The 25,663-nt window shown below is 58.6% G+C and overlaps 2 protein-coding genes across 2 annotated transcripts in view; one reads left to right on the top strand and one right to left on the bottom strand.

The window, feature by feature from the left end:
• Positions 1-9,630, bottom strand: part of GRIN2D (glutamate ionotropic receptor NMDA type subunit 2D) — a 36,993-nt gene extending 27,363 nt beyond the window's left edge. The window contains exons 1-4 of the mRNA XM_054710683.1: positions 9,166-9,630; positions 4,633-5,252; positions 749-863; positions 312-523 (exon numbers count right to left, since the gene is read on the bottom strand). Of these exons, the coding sequence (XP_054566658.1) occupies positions 312-523; positions 749-863; positions 4,633-5,252; positions 9,166-9,630 (1,412 nt within the window). The remainder of the gene's footprint in view (positions 1-311; positions 524-748; positions 864-4,632; positions 5,253-9,165) is intronic.
• Positions 9,631-16,218: 6,588 nt separating this feature from the next.
• KDELR1 (KDEL endoplasmic reticulum protein retention receptor 1) lies at positions 16,219-24,297 on the top strand. Its single transcript, XM_008154409.3, has 5 exons — positions 16,219-16,484; positions 17,127-17,227; positions 17,425-17,583; positions 22,042-22,294; positions 23,564-24,297. The coding sequence occupies exons 1-5, from the start codon at positions 16,394-16,396 to the stop codon at positions 23,596-23,598; spliced, it is 639 nt and encodes a 212-aa protein (XP_008152631.1). The 5' UTR covers positions 16,219-16,393; the 3' UTR covers positions 23,599-24,297.
• Positions 24,298-25,663: the final 1,366 nt, after the last annotated feature.

Genomic DNA, 25,663 nt, shown 5'->3' with positions numbered 1-25,663 from the left:
CCATGTATATTTCCATTTATTTTCTGTTAATCCTCACCCGAGGATATTTTTTCCATTGATTTTTAGAGAGAGTAGAAGAGAGAAGGAAAGACAAGAGAGAAACGTCGATGTAAGAGAAACACATCGATTGGTTGCCTCCTGCACGTGCCCCGACCAGAGCTGGGGATGGAGCCTGCAACCCAGATACGTGCCCTTGACCGGAATCGAACCCGAGACCTTCCAGTCCACTGGGTGACACTCTAACCACTGAGCCCACACGGGCAGGGCAGGAGGAAGCTAGTGAAGCGGGAACTCCTGGCCCCGGCTGTCACCTGTGGGTGCGGTTGAGCTGGCTCCGGCAGGGTACGGAGTCTCGGATGCAAGTGCCGCTGATGGGGTCGGCGGGCTCCACGATGACAAAGGGCCTCTCCTCCAGCGTGGCCACCGTGAGGTGCTGCGTGTCATCCACCGGCTGCAGGAAGCGGCCGTAGCGGGACCACAGCGGGTACTTGAGGCGCAGGGCCTGCTGCTCCCAGGTGCCCACCTTGGCCGAGAGATGGGGATTCAGGCTTCCTCCGGGGGGGGGGCGGGGGCAGGGGGGCTTCCCAGAATGTCCTGGCCCTCGTGGCCCAGGCTCCCAGCTCCTTCTCACTCAGATCCAGGAGTCTGGGCCCCATCTCCCTCCTCCCCGTAGGTCTGGGCTCCCCGTTCTTGCCCCGGACCCAGCAGTCCAGGCCTCTCCCAGCCGGAGGGCAGGGCGGGAACTCACCACCTCCCAGGTCCTGTCCCTGGTGAGGGAGATGACCACCAGGGAGGGGTTCACCAGGAATCCGTCCTCGTTGAAGGAGTAATCCCGGTTGTCCCAGGTAATATTCATGAAGTACCTGCCGGGAGAGAGGGAGGGGACCTATGGCACCTGGCCGGACCGCGGAGGCTGAAAACAGAAGGCCCCTTTCCGCTGACCAGCCGCAGCTCCCCCGTGGAATCTCCTCCAAGACGCTGAAAACTCCCATAAGCCTCTTTTCTGCCGGGTACTCTTTCCCCTCACTGCCCAGGGCCCACACACAAGGTCCTAGAGCCTCAGCCTGGGTTTGGGGCGGTGGACACGCTGAGTGGTCCGGCCCCTGCCATCTCTGACTGCTTCCCATCCTCAAACTCTTTCGCCCAGCCGGTGTGGCTCAGTGGTTGAGCGTTGACCTATGAACCACGAGGTCACGGTTCAATTCCCGGTCAGGGCACATGCCCGGGTTTCGGGCTCCATCCCCAGTTTGGGGTGTGCAGGAGGCAGCTGATCAATGATTCTCTCTCATCATTGATGTTTCCATCTCTCTCTCTCCCTTCCTCTCTGAAATCAATACAACAACAACAAAAATATATTGTAAAAAAACAGCTATTTCTACCCCAAACCCACTTTGCATTCCACTAACACTGAGTGTCCCCAAACATGTCAAGCAGTTTCCTGTCTCTAGGCCTTCGCAAGTGCTGTGCTCTCTGTGTGGAAAACATTTATTCTGTCCCTTCTCATCCTGACCAATCCTTTCGTCTTCAAGACCCAGCTCAAATGTCCTTCCTCTGGGAAGAAGCCCCCGAGGGTCTCTGGACCCCACATATCTTTTTAATTTTTATATATATATATATATTTTTTAAAATATATTTTATTGATTTTTTACAGAGAGGAAGAGAGAGGCATAGAGAGTTAGAAACATCGATGAGAAACATCGATCAGCTGCCTCCTGCACACCCCCTACTGGGAATGTGCCCGCAACTAAGGTACATGCCCTTGACCGGAATCGAACCTGGGACCCTTGAGTCCGCAGGCCGACGCTCTATCCACTGAGCCAAACCGGTTTCGGCTAATTTTTATATTTTTATTGATTTCAGAGAGGGAGAGAGGGAGAGAGATAGAAACATCAATGCTGAGAGGGAATCATTGATTGGCTGCCTCCTGCACACCCACACAGGGGATCGAACCCACAGCCCAGGCATGTGCCCCTGACCAGAATCGAACCCAGGACCCTTCAGTTTGCAGGCTGGCGCTCTATCTGCTGAGCCAAACCAGCTAGGGCTCTTTAGGTTTTTTTTAATCTCCATATTTCTCCTACTCAGAAAGACCTTTCCTGAGGACCTCACCTAACCTCGCACCCTAGCCATTTCTTTTTTTAAAAATATATTTTATTAATTTTTTTACAGAGAGAAAGGGAGAGGGATAGAGAGTTAGAAACATTGATGAGAGAGAAACATCGATCAGCTGCCTCCTGCACACCTCCTCCTGGGGATGTGCCCGCATCCAAGGTACTTAGTGCCCTTGACTGGAATCGAACCTGAGACCTTTCAGTCCGCAGGCCGATGCTCTAGCCACTGAGCCATACCGGTTAGGGCCACCCTAGCCATTTCTTATCACATCCCACTGGTTTGATTTTCATCTGAGGAGTGATCACCTGCTGGTGTTTTCTTCTTCCTTTTCTTTGTTGTCCCCTGTGAGGCTGTCAGCTCTGTGACAGCAGGGGCCTTGTTCAGCTCCACATACCCTGTGCCTAAAGCAGTGCTTGGCACATAGTAGACTATGTAAAGGGCTTTTCAGTGAATGAATGAATGAATGAGTGAATGAGTGAGTGAGTGAGTGAGTGAGCGATTCATCCTTCAGGTCTCAGCTCACATATCTCCTCCTCCCGGAAACCTCCCTGTTGCCACAGGCTGAGCCACGACTTGCGACTTGCGTAGCCCAGTTTGGAAGGCTGATTTGGGCCAATGGAATTCCTCTCTTGGGAGGACGTGAGCTGTAACATTCGGAGGGATGGGTGGTGGACAGGAGGAGAGAAATTATGGGAGGAAGCAGAGTCCTGGGTAAGTGGTCGTAAGAATGGAACTGGACAGCCTTCCGGAGTGGCAAGTGAGGGAATCGGGGTGGTGGTGGGGGGGGATTGTCTTGGCCTCAATTCCTGACACCTGGGTTTCTGTGCGAGTTTATCTTTCCGATAAACCCCCCTTTCCCCGAGGAAATCTGAATGAGACTCTGCTTCTTGCAACCAAAAATGTCCTGGCTGAGACAGTCCTCGCCTCGGCGCTCCCAGGATGCCCATTTAACCTCCATTACTGCCAGCGCCCCGCTGTGTCGTCATTATCCCATCCGTGTCTGCCGCCCCTACAGGACCCCGCGTTCTTTGAAGAGAAGTCCGTGGTTTTTTTCATCTGTGTTCCCAGCGCCCAGCGTGAGCCCTCGTTCCCGGCAGGCTGAACTCAGTAAGTATTTATGAACGAGGGATGTTTTTCTCACCCTCTTGTCCCCTGGATCCTGATTCCCAACTCACCGGTTCTCAATTCGCCTCCCCTAGGCTTTCTTGCTCACCCATCGCCTCTTCCTAAGCTCATCGCAGGATCTAGGCCGCTCCTTCTTCCGCTGTTCTGTCCCCCAGCCTATCCATTTCCCCTCTCAAAAAGCTCCCTGTGGCGGAGGTGCTGTTTTCTTTCCACCACCCTGTCCTCCTGTTTTAAAATAATCATGTGTATGCTGGGCGCACCGCTACCCAGCTGGAATCGGCATTTCCCAATCTTCTCTGCAGCTAGCCCATGCAGGAGCCACATTCAAAACATCTAACAACCAGTAAGGCACAGGCATTCGCCAATCGGAATCCACATCTAACCAATGCGCATGCATCTGTCTGTAAACAGCCAGTAAGCCAGCGCTGGCCACGTGACTTGACTACGTTCTCACCCGTGGGGAGTTAGACCTGTCCCTTCCACCTTACTTGTCCAAAAGCAAATGGCTTGCTCTCCACTTCCCCTCTGCCCCCCTTCTCATGACCTGCAATTCAGATCTGACCAGGACCCAGCTTTGACTGTGAGGAAAGGAGATGGCAGAGCAACAAGGTGGGAGGGGCCTGGGTCCCTGAAGGGTCACATGGAGCAATGGGGTCTCCGGATAACCTGGACCCCAAATTTCCGGATTGTTAAGTGATAGAGGGACAAATTTCTATCTTGTTTGGGGCACTGATCGTTGAGTCTTTTTGTTACTTAAGTTCAGCTTGTACTCTAACCAGGGCATTGATGGGCAACCTTTTGAGCTTGGTGTGTCAAACTTGGCCAAAAAAATGAGCATAACTTAGGTAGTGTGTCACTTTGAGGAAAAAACTAACTCCAAGACTCTAGTCGCAAATGTTTCATCCTCAGAAGCAGCAAATGTTTTATCCTCGGCATGCGGCCGCGTGTCATCAGAAATGGCTACGCGTGTCAGTGCTGACACGCGTGTCATAGGTTCGCCATCACTGAACTAGGGTATTTCCTAAGATGCTATCAACTAGAAGATGTACCATTATTTCTCTGTAGCATAAAGAAAGAAGCTCTTCCAGTTAAGCCATGATAAGACATCAATTTTAAGACACGTCTTGATTTCAAAGACATTAAACTGAGAACAAATGTGCATCTTATAATGACGAAATACAGTAATACACTCACTGTGTCTCAGGTGCTTTTCCCAAATTATCTGATTGAACCCCAGGAAGGAGACCCAATTACTCAATGACACCCATTCCTTCACAGACAAGGAAACTGACGCGCAGAGAGGACGTGACCCATCTGACGGCATTCAGGCAGGGAGTATCCTGCGTAGGTCAGGCCCGGAGTGTTCCCACCCCCTCCCAGCCCAGCCCCACTCACCTATGCAGACTCTCCCCTCGATGGGTTCGGTTCTGGGCACGACAGTCGTGGCCGAGCTCGGGCAGGAAGCCATAGTCACGCAGCAGGGCCTGGGCCCCTCTGGCCACCACGGCCACGCCAGCTGCCACACGCCGGGCCAGGTCATCCCTCCAGCCGGCAGAGCGCACTGCAAACAGCCCGGCAGGCAGTGGGGTGCCTCCTGGCAGAAGAAGGGGCTCTCCAGGGCCGCCGGAGCCCCCACCTCCAGCCAGCTGGGGCCCCACTATGAACCAGACGTAGCCGGGCCCCGTGAGGCCGGCTTCCTCGGCTGCCCGGAACACAGGCTCGGCCTCCTCGCGGGCACAGAAGAGCAGGCGGATCTGGGCGCTGAGGCTGCGGAGCTGGGCGCTCAGCACGGCCTCACCGGCCCCGGGGTCCAGGGTCAGCGCCCCACGGTGCTCCCAGCCCACCAGGCTGCCGTCAGTCAGCACCTCGATGTAGGACAGGAAGGCGCGGTGGCCAGGGGCACGTGTGGTCACGGCTACAAAGGACGTCCAGTCGTATTCCTCCAGCACCTCGAAGATGACCTGGAGCTGCTGCTCCGTGGAGGAGCCCAGCTGCAGGAAGGTGGAGCCCTTCTCCTGCGGGAGGAGGGGGGAGTCAGGCCTCCGGATGGGGAGACCACAGCTCCCAGGGGTCCGTCCGTAGGAGCCTCCAGCCACCAACCAGGGGATCACAGCTCCCAGTGGTCGAGAGGGGACCTCATTGCCCAGAAGCTGGTAAAGGGACACAGCTCCCGGCCACCGCCAGGGGGTCACGGCTCTCAATATGACTGACTGACTGACTAGCTGTTTCAACCCGTCTCCTTTTCCTGCCCCATCACAGAGCTGGACCTGGGTGAGGGTGAGCCACATGACGGAGTTAGTTCTGGGCTCATCCATTAAAACTCTTCCCCATGCACCTTACTTTCTTCCCTATCTGAGGGCGGCTGCAGAGGACTCAGAAGAGAACTCTGAAGTCCTAGGGCAGTGGTCGGCAAACTCATTCGTCAACAGAGCCAAACATCAACAGGACAATGATTGAAATTTCTTCTGAGAGCCCAATTTTTTAAACTTAAACTTCGTCTAACGCCACTTCTTCAAAATAGACTCGCCCAGGCCGTGGTATTTTGTGTAAGAGCCACACTCAAGGGGCCAAAGAGCCGCATGTGGCTCGCGAGCCGCAGTTTGCCGACCACGGTCCTAGGGGATTACAGTGGCGCAGGGAAGAGCCTGAGTCCCTGAGTCACCACTTGGAGGGGGGCCACCTCCATTCAGGAACACCTGTTAGGATTTTACATGAGTAAGAAATACCTTTTATTGGGGTGAGCCACTGAGATGTAGGGATTTAGCTGTTAGAGGAGTAGCATTACCATAATACTCCCATCAGTGGGGGAACTACAGTTCCCAGAAGCCACCGAGAAGGACCACATCTCCCAGCATGCAACGAGGGTGCTGGAAGTACTGTTTCAAGAAGCTTTGCTGAGTGGACTTGCCCCTCTCGGGTTTTCCTTCTATTTCCCTGTCCCCTTCTCTGCTTCCTTTGCTGGACTCTCTTCCTCGGTGAGAATTCTAAACGCAGGAGTGCCCTAGTCTCCTCTTTCCTTCCAGGTCCTCTCTCCCTGGTGATCTCATCCCTATCCATGGGTTTAAAACACAGTCTCTTGCACTATCCAAGATGGTAGCCACTAGCCAACTATGACTATTCAAATTTTAATTCACTAAAATTTAGTTCCCTGCTGCACTAACCACGTGTCACGTGTCCAACACCCACCCATGGCTAGTGGCTACCATTTGGGACAGAGCAGCTGCAGGCCATCTTCATTCCAGAAAGTTCTATTGGACAGCACTGGAGGTGTTGGTGACTCCTGACTTCAGCCACCCCCTCTCCTGTGAGCGCTGGACAAAACTTTCTATTCAACATCTCCCCTTGGATTTCCAAGAAGCTCCTCAAAATTAACATGTCAAACACAGAATCCTCCATCTTTCCCTCACCTCAGACCTGTGCCCTGTCTTTTCCTCATCCACCCAGCTGCTCAGGCTTGGAAGCTAAAGCATCTTTTCTCTCTCTTTCCCTCATGCCCACACGCGGGCCATCTCCAAGGCTTCCTGGCTCTCGGTTCACGCCTCATCACTGCCCCTGTCACACTCCCCCACTGTCACCACTTTCTTGCTTAGACAATGACAACAGCTTCCCAACCCATCTCTGCTTCCATTCTTGGATCTTCCAGTCCATCTCCCAGACAGCAGCCAGAGTGATCTTTGCAAAATATTAATTGGATTGCTTCCCTTCTTGGTTGAAAAGCTTCCAGTGATTCTATCTGGCAGTCAAAGCCAAGGCCGTCTCTGTGGCCCACAAGGCCCTGCGTGAGCTGGGCCCCATTGCCTCTCTGACCTCATTTCCCAGCACCCCCACCTCTCTGCTCTCTCTCAAACACATCAAGTTCCTTTCTGCTTCAAGGGGCTTCCCAACAGGGTAGCCGCTAGCCACCTATGCCTATTCAAATGAGCTGTTACCTCTCATGGGGACGCTTTCCCCAGCTCCTCCATGCTGGACCTACCCCTCCTCGTTCCTCAGGTGAGCTCAGCTGTCACCATCGCAGGGAGGCCTTCTCCGACTGCCATCTATTGAAACCCCATCTCAGTCATTACAATATCCTGTTGCTTTCTTCCAGGACCAATTTTATTGCATTATTTGTTTTTTTGTTTTTTTTTTGTCTTTGTCACCCCATTAGAATGCAAGCGCCATCAGCAGGGAATATATATATCCTTTTACAATTGTATTCTCCAGAACCTGAAACAGCCCTGGCACAGAATCAGCCTTTAATAAATCTTCCAGTAATGCGATGAGAAGAGCAAGTGGACTTACTCCGAGGTGTGTGCCTGTGGTTATATGTGCAGGGGAGAGGGCAGTTGCCCTGAGGGGATGAGGTCTTCCAGCATTCAATGAAACCCTGAAAGGACCTCACCCTTTGCAGGTGGAGGGGTGCTGAGGGGACCACGTTCCCAGCATTCAATGGGGGCACAGATGGAGCTGTGAGGACCACTCTTTGTCTCATCGGAAGACACTGAGGGACTACATTTCCCAGAAGGGAATGGGTGTACACTGAGCGGGCCACAGCGCCCAAGAGACAATAAACAGAGCAGATCACACTTCTCAGCAACGGAGGCACGAGGGACCACACCTCCTGGTCTATCATGAGGAGGCAGCCAGGAAACTGTAAGTTCACCTTGAAGGTGATCTGCCCACAAATCTGTGGACAACGCCATGCCAAAGACAAGCAGCAAGTTGGACGGAGGCCTTTGCCAGAATGCTCTAGACAGGAGAGAACTACGAGTCCCAGCATGCAATAGTAATCTAGTGACAAAGCCAGCCACCCTCACAGCTGGGAGCGGGTGGAGATCTAGGCTCCACCCACTCAGGTGGCCCTATCCTTCTGTCACATTGGCTCCGCTCCTGATTAGGCCCCGCCCCTTCTCTGCACCTCCTAGCAGATGACCCCTTTCCTTCTCCGTCTGCACACTAGGCTAGTTTCGATTCTGACCTTCGCTACCAGGAATTCACTGCAGCTGGCCCCTCCTGTGCCCTGGGGAAGCAGGCCCCGCTCCAGGCCACAGCCCGCTCTAGCCTCTGCCCCAGCCTCTCCCGCAGACTCCTGGTTAGGATCTCTCAGTGGCTGGGCCTTCATCCTCCCAGGCCCAGCTTCCGGATTCTCGCTTTCCACACCTTATAGCTGGGTAGGCCCTGCCCCAAGCCCATTCCCAGGACTGGCTTCCTCTCTAGGCACGACTCCCTACTCACCTCTCACCGGGGAGCCCTGCCCCCTCACTGACTGCCCACACCCTAAAACCCACCCACGGGCTCCAAGACTCTACCTCCGCAGCCCACTTCTCACTGCGGACTCCTCCCTTCCTCATACTCCTTCCACCGATGGCTCCGTCCTTCTCCATAAATCTCTAGACCCCATGCTCAGCCAGGCCTCCCTGTCCCTCAGTACCTCATACACCTGTCTTTCCTGGTCCCTGTCCCTGCCTTCCTGGCTCCCGCCTCCTCACTAGACCTCAGCCCTTTCTGAACCCCATTCCTTTCCAAGTGACTCCTCCCTCACTGATTCCAGATCCCACCCCTCCTCCAGGTCTTGCCACGTCAGGCTGGTCTCTTTTCGTTCCGTCCCGCCCCTTCCTGGCCGGTCCCGCCCCTTCCCCAGATCCAACCCCCTCCCTTGTCTCACCTTTTCTGTAGAATCCTCAACCACCCCCCACCCCCAATACTGACCTCTCTCACACCCTACTTCTAGATGAGTCCCCAGGCAGGCCCCCCACCGCCCCACGCTCACCCTATAGACCACGCCCCTCCAGGGTAGCCCCACCCCTCACCGACTACCATCTGGCCCTCACTGGTCCCAGAAGCTGACCCTTCAGACGGGCCCTGCCCCAAGCCCCGCCCCTCCGCGGCCCCGCCCACGACTGGCCCCGCCCCGCCCCGCAGCTGGCCCCGCCCCCAGGTCGCGCGCACCTTGGGCGTGAGCACGAGCGCGGCGCCGCCGTGCACGGCCACGATGGGCAGCGAGGTCTGTGCCGAGAGGAAGTCGAGGATGGGCGCGACGGCGGGCGCGCGGGAGTCGTCCTCGAAGACGACGCCGTGCACGCGCAGCCCCGACAGCAGGTCGCAGAGCTGCAGCACGAGGCTGCGCGGGTCCGAGCCGTTGAGCACCAGCGCCACCGGCCGCACGTCCAGGCCCGGGCTGCGCACGGCCGCCGCCACGGACGGGCCCAAGCGGGCCGCCTCCGTAGCGTACGCGGGCCCCGAGAACACGAGCGCCACGTTGAGCGGCCGCGCCCCGCCGGCGCCCCCGCCGGGCCCGCCGGCCCCGCCCGGCCCCGGCGCCTCCTCCGGGAACGGGCTGGCGCAGGCCAGCGCCAGCAGCAGCAGCATCTTAGCGGGGCCCCGAGGGCCGCCGGGGCCACCGGCTCCGCGCATCGCCTGCGGGCCCCGCCGGGCGGCCTCTGAGCTCCCGGGCCGAGGAGGGAACCGGGAGCAAGGAGGGGGGCACAGAGAGACGGGGAGACACCAAGAGCAGAAAAAAAGACACAAATCAGAGAGACAGGGCGGTGGGAAGACAGAGACAGGGAGACGAGATACAGAAAGAGAGACACGAAGGTGAGACAGAGGGAGGGAGAGATGCAGAGATAGGAGGAAGATGGGGGAGACAGAGACAGGGAAAGACCCGGGGACAGCCGGGGGATGGGGACAGGGAAGAGAGACGAGGTGCGGATGGGGAGGGATCACGAGACAGGACAGACGGGAAACAGACCCACAGAGATGGGATCAAAATGGGAGCAGAAAGAGAGCCAGGGAGATGGGAAGAGAGATGCCAACCATAGAGAGACAATCCCGGAGAGAGCGCGACAGAAACAAGGAGAGAGATGGAAGGTCAGGGACAGAGGGGCTCAGTGCGAGACGGGGAGATGAGGTGGAGAGATAAGACGGAGTGACAAATATTGAAGGAATATTAGGGAGCCCAGGACAGATGCAGATGGACGGAGGAAGGCAGGGGAGATGAGAGAGATGAGAAAGTTGGGCAGAGAGAGGAAGATGGGAAGACAGGGAGGGAGACAGAGACCCCACAGCCACCCAGGGACGGGCACACACAAGTGATGGAGAAGCAGGCAGAAGCAGAGGTTGAGGGAGGAGGCGGGCGGAGCAGACAGAAAACAGGAAGACAGAAATAGCGAGGCAAGGCAGAGATCAAGACCCCCGCCAGGGAGGTGCCCAGCACAGACATGAAAGGAAGGCCAGGAAGGCGAGTGGCAGGAGGGATCAAAAATAAAGGAAGACAAAGATGAGAAAGGGAAAAGGGGTCAGGTGTGTGGGGGGAAGAGAAAGAGAAAAAAAAATTAGTGGGGCATCCTAAGGAGAGAATGCCCCCTGACCTCACCCCTCACCCAGCCCCTAGCCCACTTTTGGTCCCCTTAATGCTGCCCCTGTCCTCCTTCCCCCATTCTCAGGGAGAGCTAGAAAGAATCATGGCCCAGGGTGGCTGTGGGGCTGGGGGGCGGGGGGGGGGCGGGCACAGCTGTGGAGAGCTGGGGGACAGGGGGTCCCTGGCTCCCAGCCCAGAGCAATTTTGTAAATGAGAGGAAATACAGCGTCTCTGCCTGTGTCCCCTGTTGAATGCTAGCCGCCTGGGGCGGGCGGGCTAGGAGCCCAGACTCCTGGCTTCTGGGTCCGAGGGAGGCGGGCACTGGGGGGCCTGGACGCCTGGTTCCCAGAGAGGAATTACAGCCCGCACTAGGGGCTGCCTGCAGGGGTGAGGGTCCAGACAGGGGAGGGTTCTATCTTGGTTGTCAATCAGGCTCCTGTCCGGTTGCCATGGTAGCACAGGCCTGTCTACCCCACTGATAGCTAGAGTGGGGGAGAGGCCCACAACCCCCTCCCCTGCCCAGAGGCCCCCACCCCCACCTCACCCACCTGCCCAGAGGTCCTGGGCCACTGTCTTCCCAGGAAGGGGGGTGGGGGCTCCTAGCATGCCTGTCCCTCCCAAATCCTAGCTCCCCATGTCCCTCCTCTCCTCTGCCCTTCCCCAAGCAGCTGGCTCAATCAGTGCTCAGAATAGCCCCCACCCCTACCCCAAAATAACCCACAGCTGTGGCCTGGCCCCCGTGGGGTTAACACTTCGCTCTCCTCCGTTCCTGGTGGCTGCTCGCCCCTCAGCCCCTCCCCTGCCTCTCAGACCTACCCCCCAGCCCTGCCTGGCCCCAGGGTCCTGCTCCCCGCTGAGGCCCAGGAGGGCAGCTCCAGCCCCGCCCTTCTGAGGAGCCTGGATGCTCAGTCCGCTCCCCTGTGGGTTCAGAGGGCAGTCTCCCACCCCTGGGGGGCCAAGAAGCGGTATCCCCAGGCTCAGGGGACTCTGGAGGCCCAACCCCCAGAAGCTGCCCCCACAGGGGTCATGCTGTCCAGGCCCCCAATCTCCACCTCCCCAGGCCCCACTCCCACCCCCATGAGGCCACAGAGTCCTGCCCACAGCCCCGTCAGGGACTGGGGAGTCCCCTCCTCCCGCGGACAAGAAGCCCTCCCCTCCAACTTCTCCAACAGGCTCGGGAGTCCTGGCCTGGGCTCCCTCCTGCCAGGACCCAGGAGTGGGGCGCTCAGCCCCGTCCTTTCCCGGGACCCAGGAGGCCCGGCTCCCTCCGGCCTGGGCTCAGGGGTCCAGGCGCCCACCCAGCCTCCTCCGCGCCCGGGAACCAGGCGTCCAGGCCCATAGCCCTCTCCTCCCTTAAGGACCCCCTTTCATCTCAAATCCTATCAGTCCCCCCACATCCTGGGCACCCCAGCTCCAGGCTCCCCAGTTGCCCAGCTCGTCCTGTATAGAGCATAGCCTGACCCCAGCTGAGGAGGAGGAGGAAGGTGCCCGAGATTCCTGGGGCGCCCCTATCTCCATCACCTCCCCCCCCAAATCCATCACAGAAGAGAGGAGAGGCCACTTGGATCAACAGCCCGCCCTCCCTCGCGTCGTGCTGCAGACGGCTTCCCTCCCGTTCCCGCACCTACAGCCCCATCCTCTCCCCTCCCCGACCCCGTGCCCAGAGGCTGGGAGGGCACTCGGGAACCTTGAGGAGGGGGCGGCAGCCTGGGGTGAGGGGTGCCGGGCCCGGACGCCCTCAAGGTCCTTGGCAGGGGTATTAATAGCAGACTCATAGCTCTGAGAAGGGAGGGGAGAGCGGGAGGAGAGAGGGAGAGGGACAGGCCGGCGAGGGGGGAGAGGGATGCGGACAGGGTGTGCGGAGGGAAGGGGAGATGGAGGACAGCAAAAGGGGTGTCAGGTAGGTGGGGCTGGGGAGAGGGAGCAAAGTGTCAGAAATTGGGGGGGGGTTAGGAAGTCTGAGGTGTAGAGATCAGGAAAAAGGGACTTGGAGAGAGAGGACAGAGAAGAGTCCCCAAGGGACAAGGGAGCTGGGGTGTGGGGGTGTGGGGGCAAAGACCACTATCCAACCCCCTCCTTCCCTGAGGCCCGAGGGCCAACTTTCCCTGCCCTAGATCTGGGGGTCCACGTCCCCACCCCCACCCCTGCATCTCCGACCCCGGACTTACCTTTTCATGACCCTGATCTGTTGTGGGGAATGCGGGGGGCTAAGACCGGAACCCGGAGTCCAGCGACCCGAAGATTCCGCGGAGGGCTCGGGAGCCGCGGGGGGCAGGCCCCGGGGCGGCGGCGGCGGCGGCGGGGACCTCGGATTGTCCCCGGCTCGGCTCTCCCTCTGCCCAGGTCCGTCCTGCCCTGTCTGTCCCCCAAGGTTGCGGCCACCCCGGCTAGGCGAGGACGCCGCTACACATGTTGCGCTGGAAGTTGGGCCCCGGACATTGCGGAGGCTGTCGGGGTGTCCTCTCGCCGCCCGGACCCCGTGGGGATCCCCCTCCGCCCACCCGGGGTGCCCCCCTCCGCTGCCTCAGCCCCGGCTCCTCCCCCCTGTCCATGTGTCCAGTCCCGCCTCTCCTTGGCTCATTCGCACCCCCTCCTTTGTGCCCTCAGCCCCCCCCCCCCCCACAACGTGTCTGTGTCTGTCTGCCTGCCTGTCTGTCTGTCTGGGTCACCTCTGAAGCCGGCGGCCGGCGTGTGTGGGGGTGCGAGGGGCGGGAGGCTGCGTGTCTGGGGAACCGCTCGCCCTTCTCCGCTCGGCCGCCTCCAGACCCCCGCCCCCTGGCGCCCCCACTCTGAAGCCCAGGCAGAGGCACACACAGCCTCCCCTCCCCGGGATTCCCTGCCTCACCCGGAGCTCGAGGGGCGCACACACACACACACACACACACACACACACACACACACACGCACGGGGGTCCGGCCGCCGCGCCGTCAGGGGCTGTGCGACAGACAGCGGGACACAGGCAGCCAGGGACGCCAGACGCCCGGCCGGACGCAGGCAGGAGGCACAGAGCCCAGGTACACACCATCCACTCGGGTTTGGGGGCTGGTGGGAGGCAACGGGGGGGCCCACGACACCCCCCGCAGGCGGCTCAGGGTCGGTACAGACAGACAGACCCTCCTTCCCTCCCTCCCTCCCTCCCTCCCGCCGCCGCAGCCCTTACAGACACACCCCCCCTCCGCCAGCCCAGCCGACACCCGGACCCACAGATCCTCACCCGGCGGAGAGCCGATGCACGAGAGACCCCTGGGGGCCGGGCGGACCCGCCCAGGCCAGCACCCCGCAGCTGGGGACCGGGGCCGGCGGCCGAGGGAGGCTGCGGGCGGGCGGAGGGTGGCGGCGGCCGCGGCCGCGGCTTGGAGGAGCCGGAGCGGGAGGGACCCGCACACTCGCTCTGTTCTCACACACACACTCACTCGGGATGCGATTAATATTCAGTCCCCGTCTGCCCCTGCCGGGAGATGCACAGTCCCCCCTCTTGGCCTCCCTGGGGACCCCTCCTCCTGCCAGGGCGGGGGCAGGGGGCAGGGGGCTGCCCCCCACCCCAGCTTCTAGCCTCTGCCTTCCTCCCGGGACAAGAGAGTGAGGGGCCGCAGAGAAAAAGGGAGGAGGGGCGGGGGGGGGAGGGGGGGAGGCAGGGACTCAGAATCTGGCGCTGAGATATCAGCTTGGGACCCCGACTTCAGGGCCCGGCTCCCTCCCACTTTGAGGCTGGAGAAGCAGGAGGCCATTCCCTGACTTTGGCACCGACATGCCAGGACCCAGCTCTCGGCTGGTATGGATGCAGAAGGCCAGGCCTGCAAAGTCGGTCTCCATGGAGCCAGGAGTCCAGGCTCCCCGTCCCCTCCTCTCTCAGCCCCTGAAATTCAAGTCCCCAGGCCTCTCCTCCCTCAGGACCCAAAAGTCCAGGCCTCCAGTCCCCTTGCCCAGACCTAGGACTCCAGGTACCTGGCGTCTTCTTCCCTCAGACCCAGGGGTCCAGGCCCCCAGCCCCTCCTCCCTCAGACTCAGGGGTCCAGGCCCCCAGGCCCCTCTTCCCTCAGACCCAGGAGTCCAGGCCCCCAGCCCCTCCTCCCTCAGAGCCAGGGGTCCAGGCCCCCAGCCCCTCCTCCCTCAGACCCAGGGGTCCAGGCCCCCAGCCCCTCCTCCCTCAGACCCAGGAGTCCAGGCCCCCAGCCCTTCCTCCCTCAGACCCAGGAGTCCAGGTCCCCAACCCCTCCTCCCTTAGATCCAAGAGTCCAGACCCCCTGTCCCCTCCTCCCTCAGACCCAGGAATCCAGGTCTCCAGCCCCTCCTCCCTCGGACCCAGGAGTCCAGGTCCCCAGCCCCTCCTCCCTTTGATCCAGGAGTCCAGGTCCCCAGTCCCCTCCTCCCTCAGACCCAGGAGTCCAGGCCCCCAGTCCCCTCCTCCCTCAGACCCCAGAGTCTAGGCCCCCAGCCCCTCCTCCCTCAGATCCAGGGGTCCAGGTCCCCAGCCCCTCCTCCCTCAGACCCAGGAGTCCAGGCCCCTGGTTCCCTTCTCCAATGGTACCCAGTAATTTAGGCCCCCTCCTCCTGGCCTGAGTCCCTTTTAAGCACTCAGACAACTTGACCCTCTCAGGGGTCCACTGGTCCAAGGCTCATGGATGTCTACCCATCCCTCTGAGGAAACCATACCTCTGTACCCCTTCTTTTATTGAGGGGCCTAGGCCTGCATCACCTGTGGGTACTCAAACATCAGAGGAAAGCAGGATCTACCCCCTAGTAGACACAGCCTGGCAGGTCCCCTCTGAGGCCAGCTGCCCAGCTCTCACCCCGCCCTCCTGCTAGAGAGTCTGGGCCCAGCACCTCCATAAGGTGTGGGGGTGAAGTACCAACTGGGATCCTGAGGGCAGAGGCCAGGAGAGAGAGAGAGAGAGAGAGAGAGAGAGAGAGAGAGAGAAAGTGTGTGTGTGTGGCAGAGGCCAGGAGAGAGAGAGAGAGAGAGAGAGAGAGAGAGAGAGAGAGAGAGCGAAAGTGTGTGTGTGTGTGTGTGTGTGTGTGTGTGTGAGGGGCAATTCTGGAGTTGGGGCTGGAGCCAGGGCTGTGGGCTGCTGCTGACTCCAGGGTCTGGGAGAGCAGGGGTGAACGCTTATGTTCTTGAAAAGAAGAGACTGGGGCCTGCATTTGTGGGTCTCAGAGGGGGGCAGGAATTGTGCCCCTAGATTCCTGGGTCTAGGGTGCTCGTAACACAAGATGGTTGAGGTGGGACCCTAAGGAAGCGGGGCTGGGGGCCTGGACTCCTGAGTCCTGGGAGCGGGGCTGGGGTTCCCTACTCCTGGGTTTGAGGGAGGTGCTGGGGGCCGCTTTCTTGTCCTTTGGGTGGATTTGAACTTGAGGCCCATGAAAAGCCAGCCTCTGGGTCTCCGTCTAGGATTGTTAAAGCTCAGAGGTCAGCCTCCCTAATCGCTGTCAAGGGCAGGGGCTGAGTACAGACTGCCTAGGGGAGCAGGTGCCAGATTTGGGAGTTTCAGATCCGGGAGAGAGACCCCGCACCTATCCACGAGGCGGCCTTGGGGGTGCAATCCCTGCCAGCCGGCTGGTGCGGGTAGGGGGCGCCAGAGAGCCGGGACTCCGCCCTCCGGGGTGGGGCCTCCTCGCCCGGACCCTCCCCCTCCCGCCCTCGTCCCTCTTCCCAGCTCCGGCTCCGCCGCCCGCTCCCGCCTCGGCTCCCCCTCCCAGAGCCCCCCTCCAGGAGCGGAGCCCACCCAGGGCCCCTCTCCCGTCCGCCAGCCCAGCCGCCCGGCCGGAACAGCAGCCCCGGGGGGCAGCCCCCCTCCAGCCCTGCCAGAGCCCCCCCAGCCATGAATCTCTTCCGATTCCTGGGAGACCTCTCCCACCTTCTAGCCATCATTTTGCTCTTGCTCAAAATCTGGAAGTCCCGCTCGTGTGCCGGTGAGACGCCCACGGGAGCGGGAGGGGGGCCGCGCGGGGGACATTCCAGGACGCGGGGACGGGTTTGGAGGCAATAGGGGGCCGGGTCCCTCCCCCTCCCGCCTGCTGGGGATCCCCCCTTCCAGGTCCCGGGTCACCGGGGGGTCAGCTCCCTCCCCCAGACTGGGGGGTGCGTGCAGTTTGGTGGGGGTGGCTCCAGGCACCCAATGCAGCCTCCCCCTGCCCCACTGTGGGCGGCCCCGGGTTCGGGGAGCCGTGGCCCGCAGGGAGGTGGCTGGGAGTTGGTGACGTGGACCCTGGCGGCCAGGAAGCGAGCGGGAGGGAGGCGGCCGGTTCTGGGGGCGCTGAGGTCAAGTGGGGTTCTCCCGAGGCCCCGCCTGGAGCCTGGACTCGGGAGGACCCTGAGGGGGCCGGGGGTGGCCGTGAGGCCTAGCTCGGGACGGAGCCTCGGGCTGGAGTAGCTCTGGGGCCCGGCTGCCCCCTGGCTGTGGGCCGGGAAAGGGCTCTGCTCCGGCGGGGCGGACAGGGCAGGCCTCCAGGGACGGCTGCACTCCAGAGCTGCTCCAGGCTCGGCCCAGGCGCCGGCCTGGGGGTGTTCCTGAGCAGCCCACCCCGACGCCCCCCACTCTCTCTGCACCGCAGGGATTTCAGGGAAGAGCCAGGTCCTGTTTGCGGTGGTCTTCACTGCCCGCTACCTGGACCTGTTCACCAACTACATCTCCCTCTACAACACATGCATGAAGGTAAGGCTCTGCCCCACCCGCTGGGCCCTCCTGAGCGGGAGCCTGGGCCCCGACTTCTGGATTCGAGGGGGGAGGTGACAGGGGCTGAGATTCTTGGGTCTGAGGGGGAAGGGGCTGGGGTTCCAGGCTCCTGGGCCCGAGCCTATTGGGGGTGCAGGAGCTGCGAGCTGAAGCACCCTCCTCATCCCCCGCCACAGGTGGTCTATATCGCCTGCTCCTTCACCACGGTCTGGATGATTTACAGCAAGTTCAAAGCCACTTACGACGGGAACCACGACACGTTCCGGGTGGAGTTTCTCGTGGTGCCCACAGCTATCCTGGCATTCCTGGTCAACCACGACTTTACCCCGCTAGAGGTAGGCTGCCTGGGAGGGCCCTGTAGGGGGAGTTGGGGGGGGGGTGCTGTGGCAGAACAGCTGTGGACAGTGGTCCCTCAAAGGTTTCCTTCTGCGAGATTTGCTCAAACTTCCTTATTTTAGGACTAAGTTCAGCGCGTGGGCTCTGGAATCGGATGATGTTAACCCAACAGCAGCAGCACTCACTGTGTGCCGGATGCTGCTCTAAGTACTCCGTGTACATTCACCCATTACTTTTCCAGGGGCCTCGTTGTACAGATGAGGAAACCGAGGCTTAAGGAGTCTAGCTGACTCGTCCAAGGTCAGCAGCCTAGTGAACAGCTCAGACATTGGGAACGGGGGCTCAGGAGCTGGGCTACTTGGGTTGGGATTCCAGATCGGCAGCTTTCTATTAGCGTGACCTTGGGCATGTGCCTTGACCTCTCCGTGCCTCAGTTTTCGGATTTATCAAGTTATCAGGTCATGTGAGGATTTGCTGAGAGTATACTGCATCGCCTAGCGGTGAAACACATGGACTCCAGAACCAGAGAACGGGGATTCGAAGCCCACTTAGCAGCCGCGGGACTTTGGGCAAGTCAGTTTCTCTGGGCCTCAGTTTCCTTGTCTGTAAAATGGGGATGATCAGTTCCTACTTCAGAGGTTCTAATGGTGTCGGTAGAGCACAGTGTCTGGCACTAGGTAGGAAGTTCTGTGTTAATGTTTCTTCAGTGACTGAAATATTTGGTACCAGGTTGATATTGTACTCCTAAACGTTCGCCATCACGCTTTGATTCCGTGGCATTTTGGTGGCACCTGTGCAAATTCCTGGGAGAGTTTTGGGAGGGCGTGTGTTAGTCTGTGCTCTCCTGGCCTCGGAGGCCTGGCAGGCATCAAATTCAGAGCAGCCCGGCCTCTCCCAGCCTCACTCCTGCCTTGGAGGAAGCTGGCCCGAGTGGCCGGAGGGGCTGATGCTTTCAACAGAGGCCACAATTCAGGAGTTTTCCTGTGAGATCTCGCTTTAAAAATTTGGCTACAGATTCAAAATAGATTTCTAAAGTACCCTGCAAGCCAGACAAATGGGACAGAGGGTGACTTTGGCCCACAGGCCCCAGAAATGTCAGAGGGAGGCGGCACAGTGCTGTGGTAGGAACGCTGGGCTTGGCTGTAGGCCCTGGACTTTGCAAACACATCATTACCACCTTGCTGAGAGCACTCACGCAACCTGCGCCCATTTCGCAGAGGAGAAGACTGAGTCTGGTAGGCTCAGTGGGGCTTGCTCTAGGTAGAAGAGGCCAGATCAGAATCCAGGCCAGTTTTTTTTTAAATTTTATTTTATTGTTTGTGCTGTTTTGTTTTTTTTAAATAAGGTATCTTTTTATTTTATTTTATTGATTTTTTACATAGAGGAAGAGAGAGGGATAGAGAGTTAGAAACATCGATGAGAGAGATACATCGATCAGCTGCCTCTTGCACACCCCCTACTGGGGATGTGCCCACAACCAAGGTTCATGCCCTTGACCGGAATCGAACCCGGGACCTTTGAGTCTGCAGGTTTCGGCAATTTTATTTTATTGTTTAAAGTATTACATATAGTAGTACATATATCTCCTTTTTTTCCCCATTGACCTTCCCCCAGCCTCCCCTACCTCCTGTCGCATGCCCTCATCCCACCCCCCAAGTGTTAGGCCAGTTTTTTTGTTCGTTTGTTTCATTCAGAGGGGGGAGTTCACTTGTGCAAAGTATTGGCACTCACTGTGTGTCCAGCTCCATGCTGGCCATTCTAAATATGCCATCATCCAGTCTGACCTCTCAGCCACCTGGGAAAGCGGGCATCCTCATCCCCATTTTTTTGGAGAGCTAAGGTGAGGCTCAGGAGAGAGCTTACAGGATTTAAAGCCAAGTCCTCCTGCATGCTCAAAAATGATTTTTAAATTATATTCTTTAAAAATTCAGACGTCGCCGAAACCGGCTTGGCTCAGCGGATAGAGCGTCAGTCTGCGGACTGAAGGGTCCCAGGTTCGATTCCGGTCAAGGGCATGTGCATTGGTTGCGGGCACATCCCCGGTGTGTGGGGGGGGGGGTGGGGGGTGCAGGAGGCAGCTGGTTGATGGTTCTCTCTCGTCGATGTTTCTAGCTCTCTATCCCTCTACCTTCCTCTCTGTAAAAAATCAATAAAATATATTAAAAAATAAATAAATAAAAATTCAGACGTCGTGAATAGATAAAAATAAACATGGTAAGAACGTGACCTCCCATTTCCCCCTATGTTATGATTCTAGTCCCAAGGGCTAACAATGGGGTGTGCACCCATTTAATTGTAACCTTTCTAAGCCTCTCACTAAGCTGACTGTGCGGGCCTTGCTGGAGGATTCTGAGTGATTATAGGAGCAAACCTAGGAGTCCAGCTGCCTGGAGAGGAATCTCCCCACATTTTATTTATTTAATTAAAAAAATATATTTTTTTTGGCCAAAGTTACCATTTTTATTGATTTCAGAGAGGAAGGGAGAGGGAGAGAGAGTTAGAAACACCAATGATGGGAGAGAATCCCTGATCTGATCGGCTGCCTCCTGCACGCCCCACATTGGGGATCGAGCCCGCAACCCAGCATGTGCCCTGACCAGAATCGAACCGTGACCTCCTGGTTCATGAGTCGACGCGCAACCACTGAGCAACACTGTCTGAGCTCTGCTCACATTTTATTTATTTTTTATTATTATTTTTTAAAAATATTTTATTGATTTTTTACAGAGAGGAAGAGAGAGGGATAGAGAGTTAGAAACATCGATGAGAGAGAAACATCATTCAGCTGCCTCTTGCACACCCTCTACTGGGGATGTACCCGCAACCAAGGTACATGCCCTTGACCGGAATCGAACCTGGGACCCTTGAGTCCGCAGGCCGACGCTCTATCCACTGAGCCAAACCGGTTTCGGCTCTGCTCACATTTTCGCTGAGCAGCCTTGGGCCTCAGTCTCATCTGTATAATGGGCATAAGAATCGGACTTACCTCATAGGGTGAAGGCAGTATCCGTTAATACCTGCCAGGTTCGGGGAGCAGTGCCTCATGCTGAATGCGCTGTGAGCACATGTTGTTAGGAATACGTCCTGACGTCCCCCGCTTCCCTCCCACAAACCGAAACAGCCGAGGAGGAGCCATCCCTGCCCCCTGGCCTCCTTCTCTGCGGGGAGGTCTCAGTGTGTCTGCGGATCACACGTGACCCCAGGTGGACCGTCAGGTTGCGAGGACGGAAAGGGGGCTGACAGATGTCTGCAGGTTCTTCGTCCCCCTCCCAGGGTGCCCTGTCCTGCTCACGAGTGGTGACTGTCACTGCTCCCTAAATGGTGGCCCACGACAAGCACGTGGAGCTGATTCCCATTCGCTCACCCGTTCATCCAGGCATCGGATATGTGCCAGGCATTGTGCCAGGGGTGGGTCATGGGGTGAACAAGATGAAGGATCTGAGCCTCATGACTCACATTCTGGTCAGCGCTGCCAGGAAAGATAAGATGGGTGATGTGACAGTCCTGGGGGGGACGATGGTCAGGGAAGGCCTCTCCCAGGAGGTGACTGATGAGCTGAGCCTGGAAGGAGGCGGAAGAGGCAGAGCTGAGGGAATAGCAAGTGCAAAGGTCCTGGGGCGGGAAGGAGCCTGCTTGTTGGAGGGCCTGGCTGCAGCCCAGAGATCTCGGGAAGCGGCAGGAGCTGAGGCTGGATCGGGGAGGGCCTTGAAGACCTGGTTAGATTTGGATTTTATTCTGGTTGTGATAAGAAGTAACTACTGGATGGGTTGTTGTTTTCTTAAATATATTTTTATTGATTTCAGAGAGGAAGGGAGAGGGAGAGATAGAAACATCAATGATGAGAGAATCATCCATTGGCTGCCTCTGGCACGCCTCCTACTGGGAGGGGATTGAGCCCGCAACCCGGGCATGTGCCCTGACTGGGAATCAAACCGTGACCTCCTGGTGCATAGGTTGACGCTCTGTTCTGAGCCATGCTGGCCCGGCAAGCTACTGGATGGTTTTAAGCCAGGGAGTGACACGGTCTGAGTACTGTCCCTAAAGATTGTACATAGAATGTCGCCCCTACAGGGGCAGGAAAAATCATCTTCATTTTAGAGATAGGCGGAGGCTCGGAGAATCTGGGTCTCTCGCCCAAAGTCTCATAGAAGGGAAGTCTCAGAGCCGAGGTGCACCCTGGTCTGCCTTTGGAGAGGCATAACTGTCAAATGCTCATGCGCACCGACGCGGAACTGCTCCGGGTCCCGCTCTGCCACTGACGGGCTGCTCCCAACAGCAGCTCCATCACGGGGTAGTTGAGGATGAAATGAGAATACACGTGGCGTGGGCAGGGCGCGGGCAGGGCGCTGTCTGGCACAGAGGACGTGCCGGTAGGCATTGCTGTCCGTTCTCTCTCCCCCATCCCTGTCTGCACCTGTGTTCCCTCCCGCTCTGCCCCCGCCCTGCCGCCCCTGCAGATCCTCTGGACCTTCTCCATCTACCTGGAGTCAGTGGCCATCCTGCCGCAGCTCTTCATGGTGAGCAAGACGGGCGAGGCGGAGACCATCACCAGCCACTACCTGTTCGCGCTGGGCGTCTACCGCACGCTCTATCTCTTCAACTGGATCTGGCGCTATTACTTCGAGGGCTTCTTTGATCTCATCGCCATCGTGGCCGGCCTGGTCCAGACAGTCCTCTACTGCGATTTCTTCTACCTCTACATCACCAAAGGTAGCCGGGTGGGGGCCCGCCGGGGGGGCCCTGCTCCCTCCCCAGCTCTCACCCTCCATCGCCCCAGCCCTGTATCACTCGCTCAGGGGAGGGACGGCTTCCGCTCCCAGGCCCTAGGGTCCCAGGCGCGCCGCCCTTCTAGGCATTCAGCCTTCCAGCCCTGGCCTCCCTAAGGACCAAGGAGTTGCTCTTGGGCCCCCACATCTCTGAGGGGAGATAGCGAGGCAGTAGGGGCCGCCTTCCCACACAGAGGTGCTTCCTGCTGGGACCACACGGAGACCAGGTGGCCCCCCTCCCAGCCCGGGAGCATTTGGGGAAGAGGAGACAGGACAGAGAGAGGGTGTGGCCTCTGACTTTTCCTCTCTTGCAATTTGTCTTAAGCCCTCTGCCTGCCTGAGATCCCAGATCCATAGGATTTCGGTCTCACAAATTCCCATGTCCCCAGGCCCAGCAGTGCTTAGAGAAAGGAGGGCCTCCTCTTTGTTCATTGATCTCCATCTCACCCTCAGGGAACTCAGGCCCATGAACATTGATTGATTGATTGATTGATCAATTCATTCATTCATTCATTTCATTCAACCAAGAAATTTATTGAGCACTTTCTGTGTAACAGTAGGAAAAGGATGGACAAGGCCCTCCCCATCCCTCCCCTTGCCCCGCCTTATAATTCTAGTTGGGGGAGATGGTGAATGAACAGGTAAAGAGCGATGATTGCAAGGAGCGTGGAGAGCTACAGCAGAAGGAAACCAGGGTGTGAGCAGCTGTGGAGGGCGAGGGGCCACTTTACATGGGGGGTGCCTCAGGGGCGGCCTCTTGCTGGAGATGGTGATGAAAGCAGAGACCTGAGGAATCAGGCCTCAGTCGGTGTGAAGGAGGGGGGTGGGGCAGGAGCACAGAGGCCTGGAGGCAGCCCTGGGACCCTCGGGGTCCCGGCTGGTCTCCCCGGCCAGCCCCGCCACGCCCTCTGACCCCAGCTCCCTTTCCAGATGAGCCAAGGCCTCCAGCCAGAGTCCTCCAAGGCTGGGAGAGGAGGACCCACCACTAGCAGAAATGGGGCCTCCTCTCGCCTCACTGCTCAGCCTCTAGGATGAGACTAGGGTCCCTGCACCCCACCCCGAAGTGATTCAGGCCCGTTTCCCCAGTTTATAATCCGGGGTCCGGGGCCAGCCCTCCTGGCCTCTCTGTCCAGCCCAGTGTCTGGCTCTGGGTGTGGGAGGGCGTCCCTCCGAGCGGCCCCGCGGTGATGCCCGCCCCTCTCTCTCCTCGCAGTTCTGAAGGGGAAGAAGCTGAGTTTGCCGGCGTAGCCCTGGTCCGCGCCGTCCCTCTCCCTGACAGCGGAGGGAGGCCGAGGAAGGTGATGGGAGACGAAGAGCCTTCCTGTCCAGGGGTGACTTTTTTTAAGAACCAACTTTTCCCCACTCCCCATCTTCCTCCTGCCGGGTTTCAGGGGGTGGTGGAGGACCCAAGACTTGGGGAGCTCAGGACCTGGGCTGTTTGTAGTTTTTTGCCTTTTAGAGAAGAAAAAAAAAAATCTTTCCACGATTTAGTTTTTGATTCTGATGACTCCTTTCTCTTCTACTTTCTGGCCCCGATTTTTATAAACCGCTCCAAGTATCCTGTATTGGGGGGCGGGGTGCAGGGTGGGAGAGCTTTTCTCTCTCCCAAGCCCCTTAGCTCCCTTCCGGATCCTACCCCCAGCCCCACTGTTTGCCAAACACTAAATCTGCCTGCACGGCCTTCCCGACCTCCCACCTCCCACCCAGGACACAGCCCCTGCCCCCCAACTTCTGGGCTGGGGAAAGGAGGAGGGGAGGAATGGTCTGCCCTGATTTTTCATAATTTTCCCCAGAGTTTGGGGTTTTTAGTCTCGTCCTCGTTTTTCGGGCATTTAGGGGGCTGGCTCCAGGGTCGCCGTGACTGCCACCATGTTTTTGTACAGAACGATGGTTGATTTCTTTGTTCTCTTGAAATAAACCGAGGAAAATTATGCCTCTCTTTTGCTACTCCTTGCCCTCTCTCTGGCGTTTGTGGGGTCCCGCCCCAGCCCCCGTCTGCTTCTGTTTTGTCCCGTTGACCGTCCGCAGGCGGCCGAGGCCTGGGAGGAGCAGGAAGACGAGAAACTGGGTTTCCTGAGACTCTGAGCTGTACCCCGAGTCCTCACGGTGCCACGGGGGAAGATGCTTTGGAGAAAAATCCCCCGAAGATTCCTCCTGTCGCAGCACAGAACCTCCCTGGCTGTTCTCCCGAAGCTCAGGGTCACCACCAGGCAGCCCCGTCCCACCCTCATCTGGTGTTTTATTGCGCCATTCTGTTTCTTCCCCCCCCCCCCCCCCCAAAAAAAAGGAATCAGTTGCCAGTCTTTAAAAACCAGAGTTTCGCATGAAAATCTGAATTTCTGGCTTCTCTTGAAAAAAACACCCATCAGCGTGACAGTGGCTGGTCCCCCTCTCGGGCGGCAGCAGGTGGCTGGGCTGAATGTGGGTGGGTGCTCTCTGCCCGTCCCAGGGCTTGGCGGAGGGTCCTTGTGTCACTGCGGGCCTGCCGTGTTGTTTTCTGGTTGTGTTTGTGGAGTGAGAAGGAAAGGGAGGTAGTTTCCCCGCCTCCCTCCTGTGGGGCTTGACACCTGGCCTGTTTCCTTCCTTGGCCTCCCCTGCCTGGCCCTGGGAAGCTTTGGGGGCTGGGCCCCCGGTTTCAGACTCCCTGGACGTCTGCTGAGACCCCTCACCGCCCCCAGGTCTCCGGAGGATGGCTCTGGAAGCTTCCGGAGGCGGTAGCCGGCCCTTCCTGAGCGTTTTGCTAGCGCCAGGCCACGTGGGTTCCGTGGAGGAGCCCCCGGGCCCTCCGCACCCCTGAAGGGGGCCCTGGAGGAGGAAACCGAGGCTTGGAGGGCGAGTGGCAGAGGCGGGTTTGTGCCCAGCGTCCTCATGCTGGAGCCTGGGTTTAGTCACTGCTGTGGGGTGTTCCAGCTATTTATGTTTTTCTTTCTTTTAAGCCCAGGGGCCTCCTGTTTAGAGGGATGTTGCCCAGAAGCCTGGTAGATAAGGTGATGTGGGAAGCGGGAACAGGGCTGCGAGGGTGGGCTTGGGGCTGGGAGCGGCGCCTCTTGGAATGCGTGCGGTTGGAAAGCCATCGCTCTCGTGGGTCCCAGTCCCTAGCTTTCCGGCCAACACGGATCGGGCCGGATAAGCTAGGTGAGACGTCCCGGCTTGGCCAGCTAGCCACAGAATGAGGACTAGAGCTCGCACCCTCCCCACCCCCGTCACAGCGCCGCCCTCCACGCCACCTCTGCCATTTCTCCCCATGCCCACGGGGACTGTCCTATTCTGTACCCCCAGAACGGAGCACGGGGCCTGCCACGTAGGAAACCCC

The sequence above is a fragment of the Eptesicus fuscus genome, chromosome 21, assembly GCF_027574615.1.
Source record: "Eptesicus fuscus isolate TK198812 chromosome 21, DD_ASM_mEF_20220401, whole genome shotgun sequence".
NCBI classification, from domain to species: domain Eukaryota; kingdom Metazoa; phylum Chordata; class Mammalia; order Chiroptera; family Vespertilionidae; genus Eptesicus; species Eptesicus fuscus.
The sequence above is the reverse complement of the archived record's forward strand: the minus strand, read 5'-3'. Positions and strand labels throughout refer to the sequence as shown.

Excerpts from the sequence above, each read along its gene's own strand:
- KDELR1 (XM_008154409.3), top strand. The coding sequence starts at position 16,394 with ATGAATCTCTTCCGATTCCTGGGAGACCTCTCCCACCTTCTAGCCATC. Across the intron at positions 17,584-22,041 it reads ACGACTTTACCCCGCTAGAG|ATCCTCTGGACCTTCTCCAT; the intron begins GTAGGCTGCCTG and ends CCGCCCCTGCAG. Across the intron at positions 22,295-23,563 it reads CTACCTCTACATCACCAAAG|TTCTGAAGGGGAAGAAGCTG; the intron begins GTAGCCGGGTGG and ends CTCTCCTCGCAG.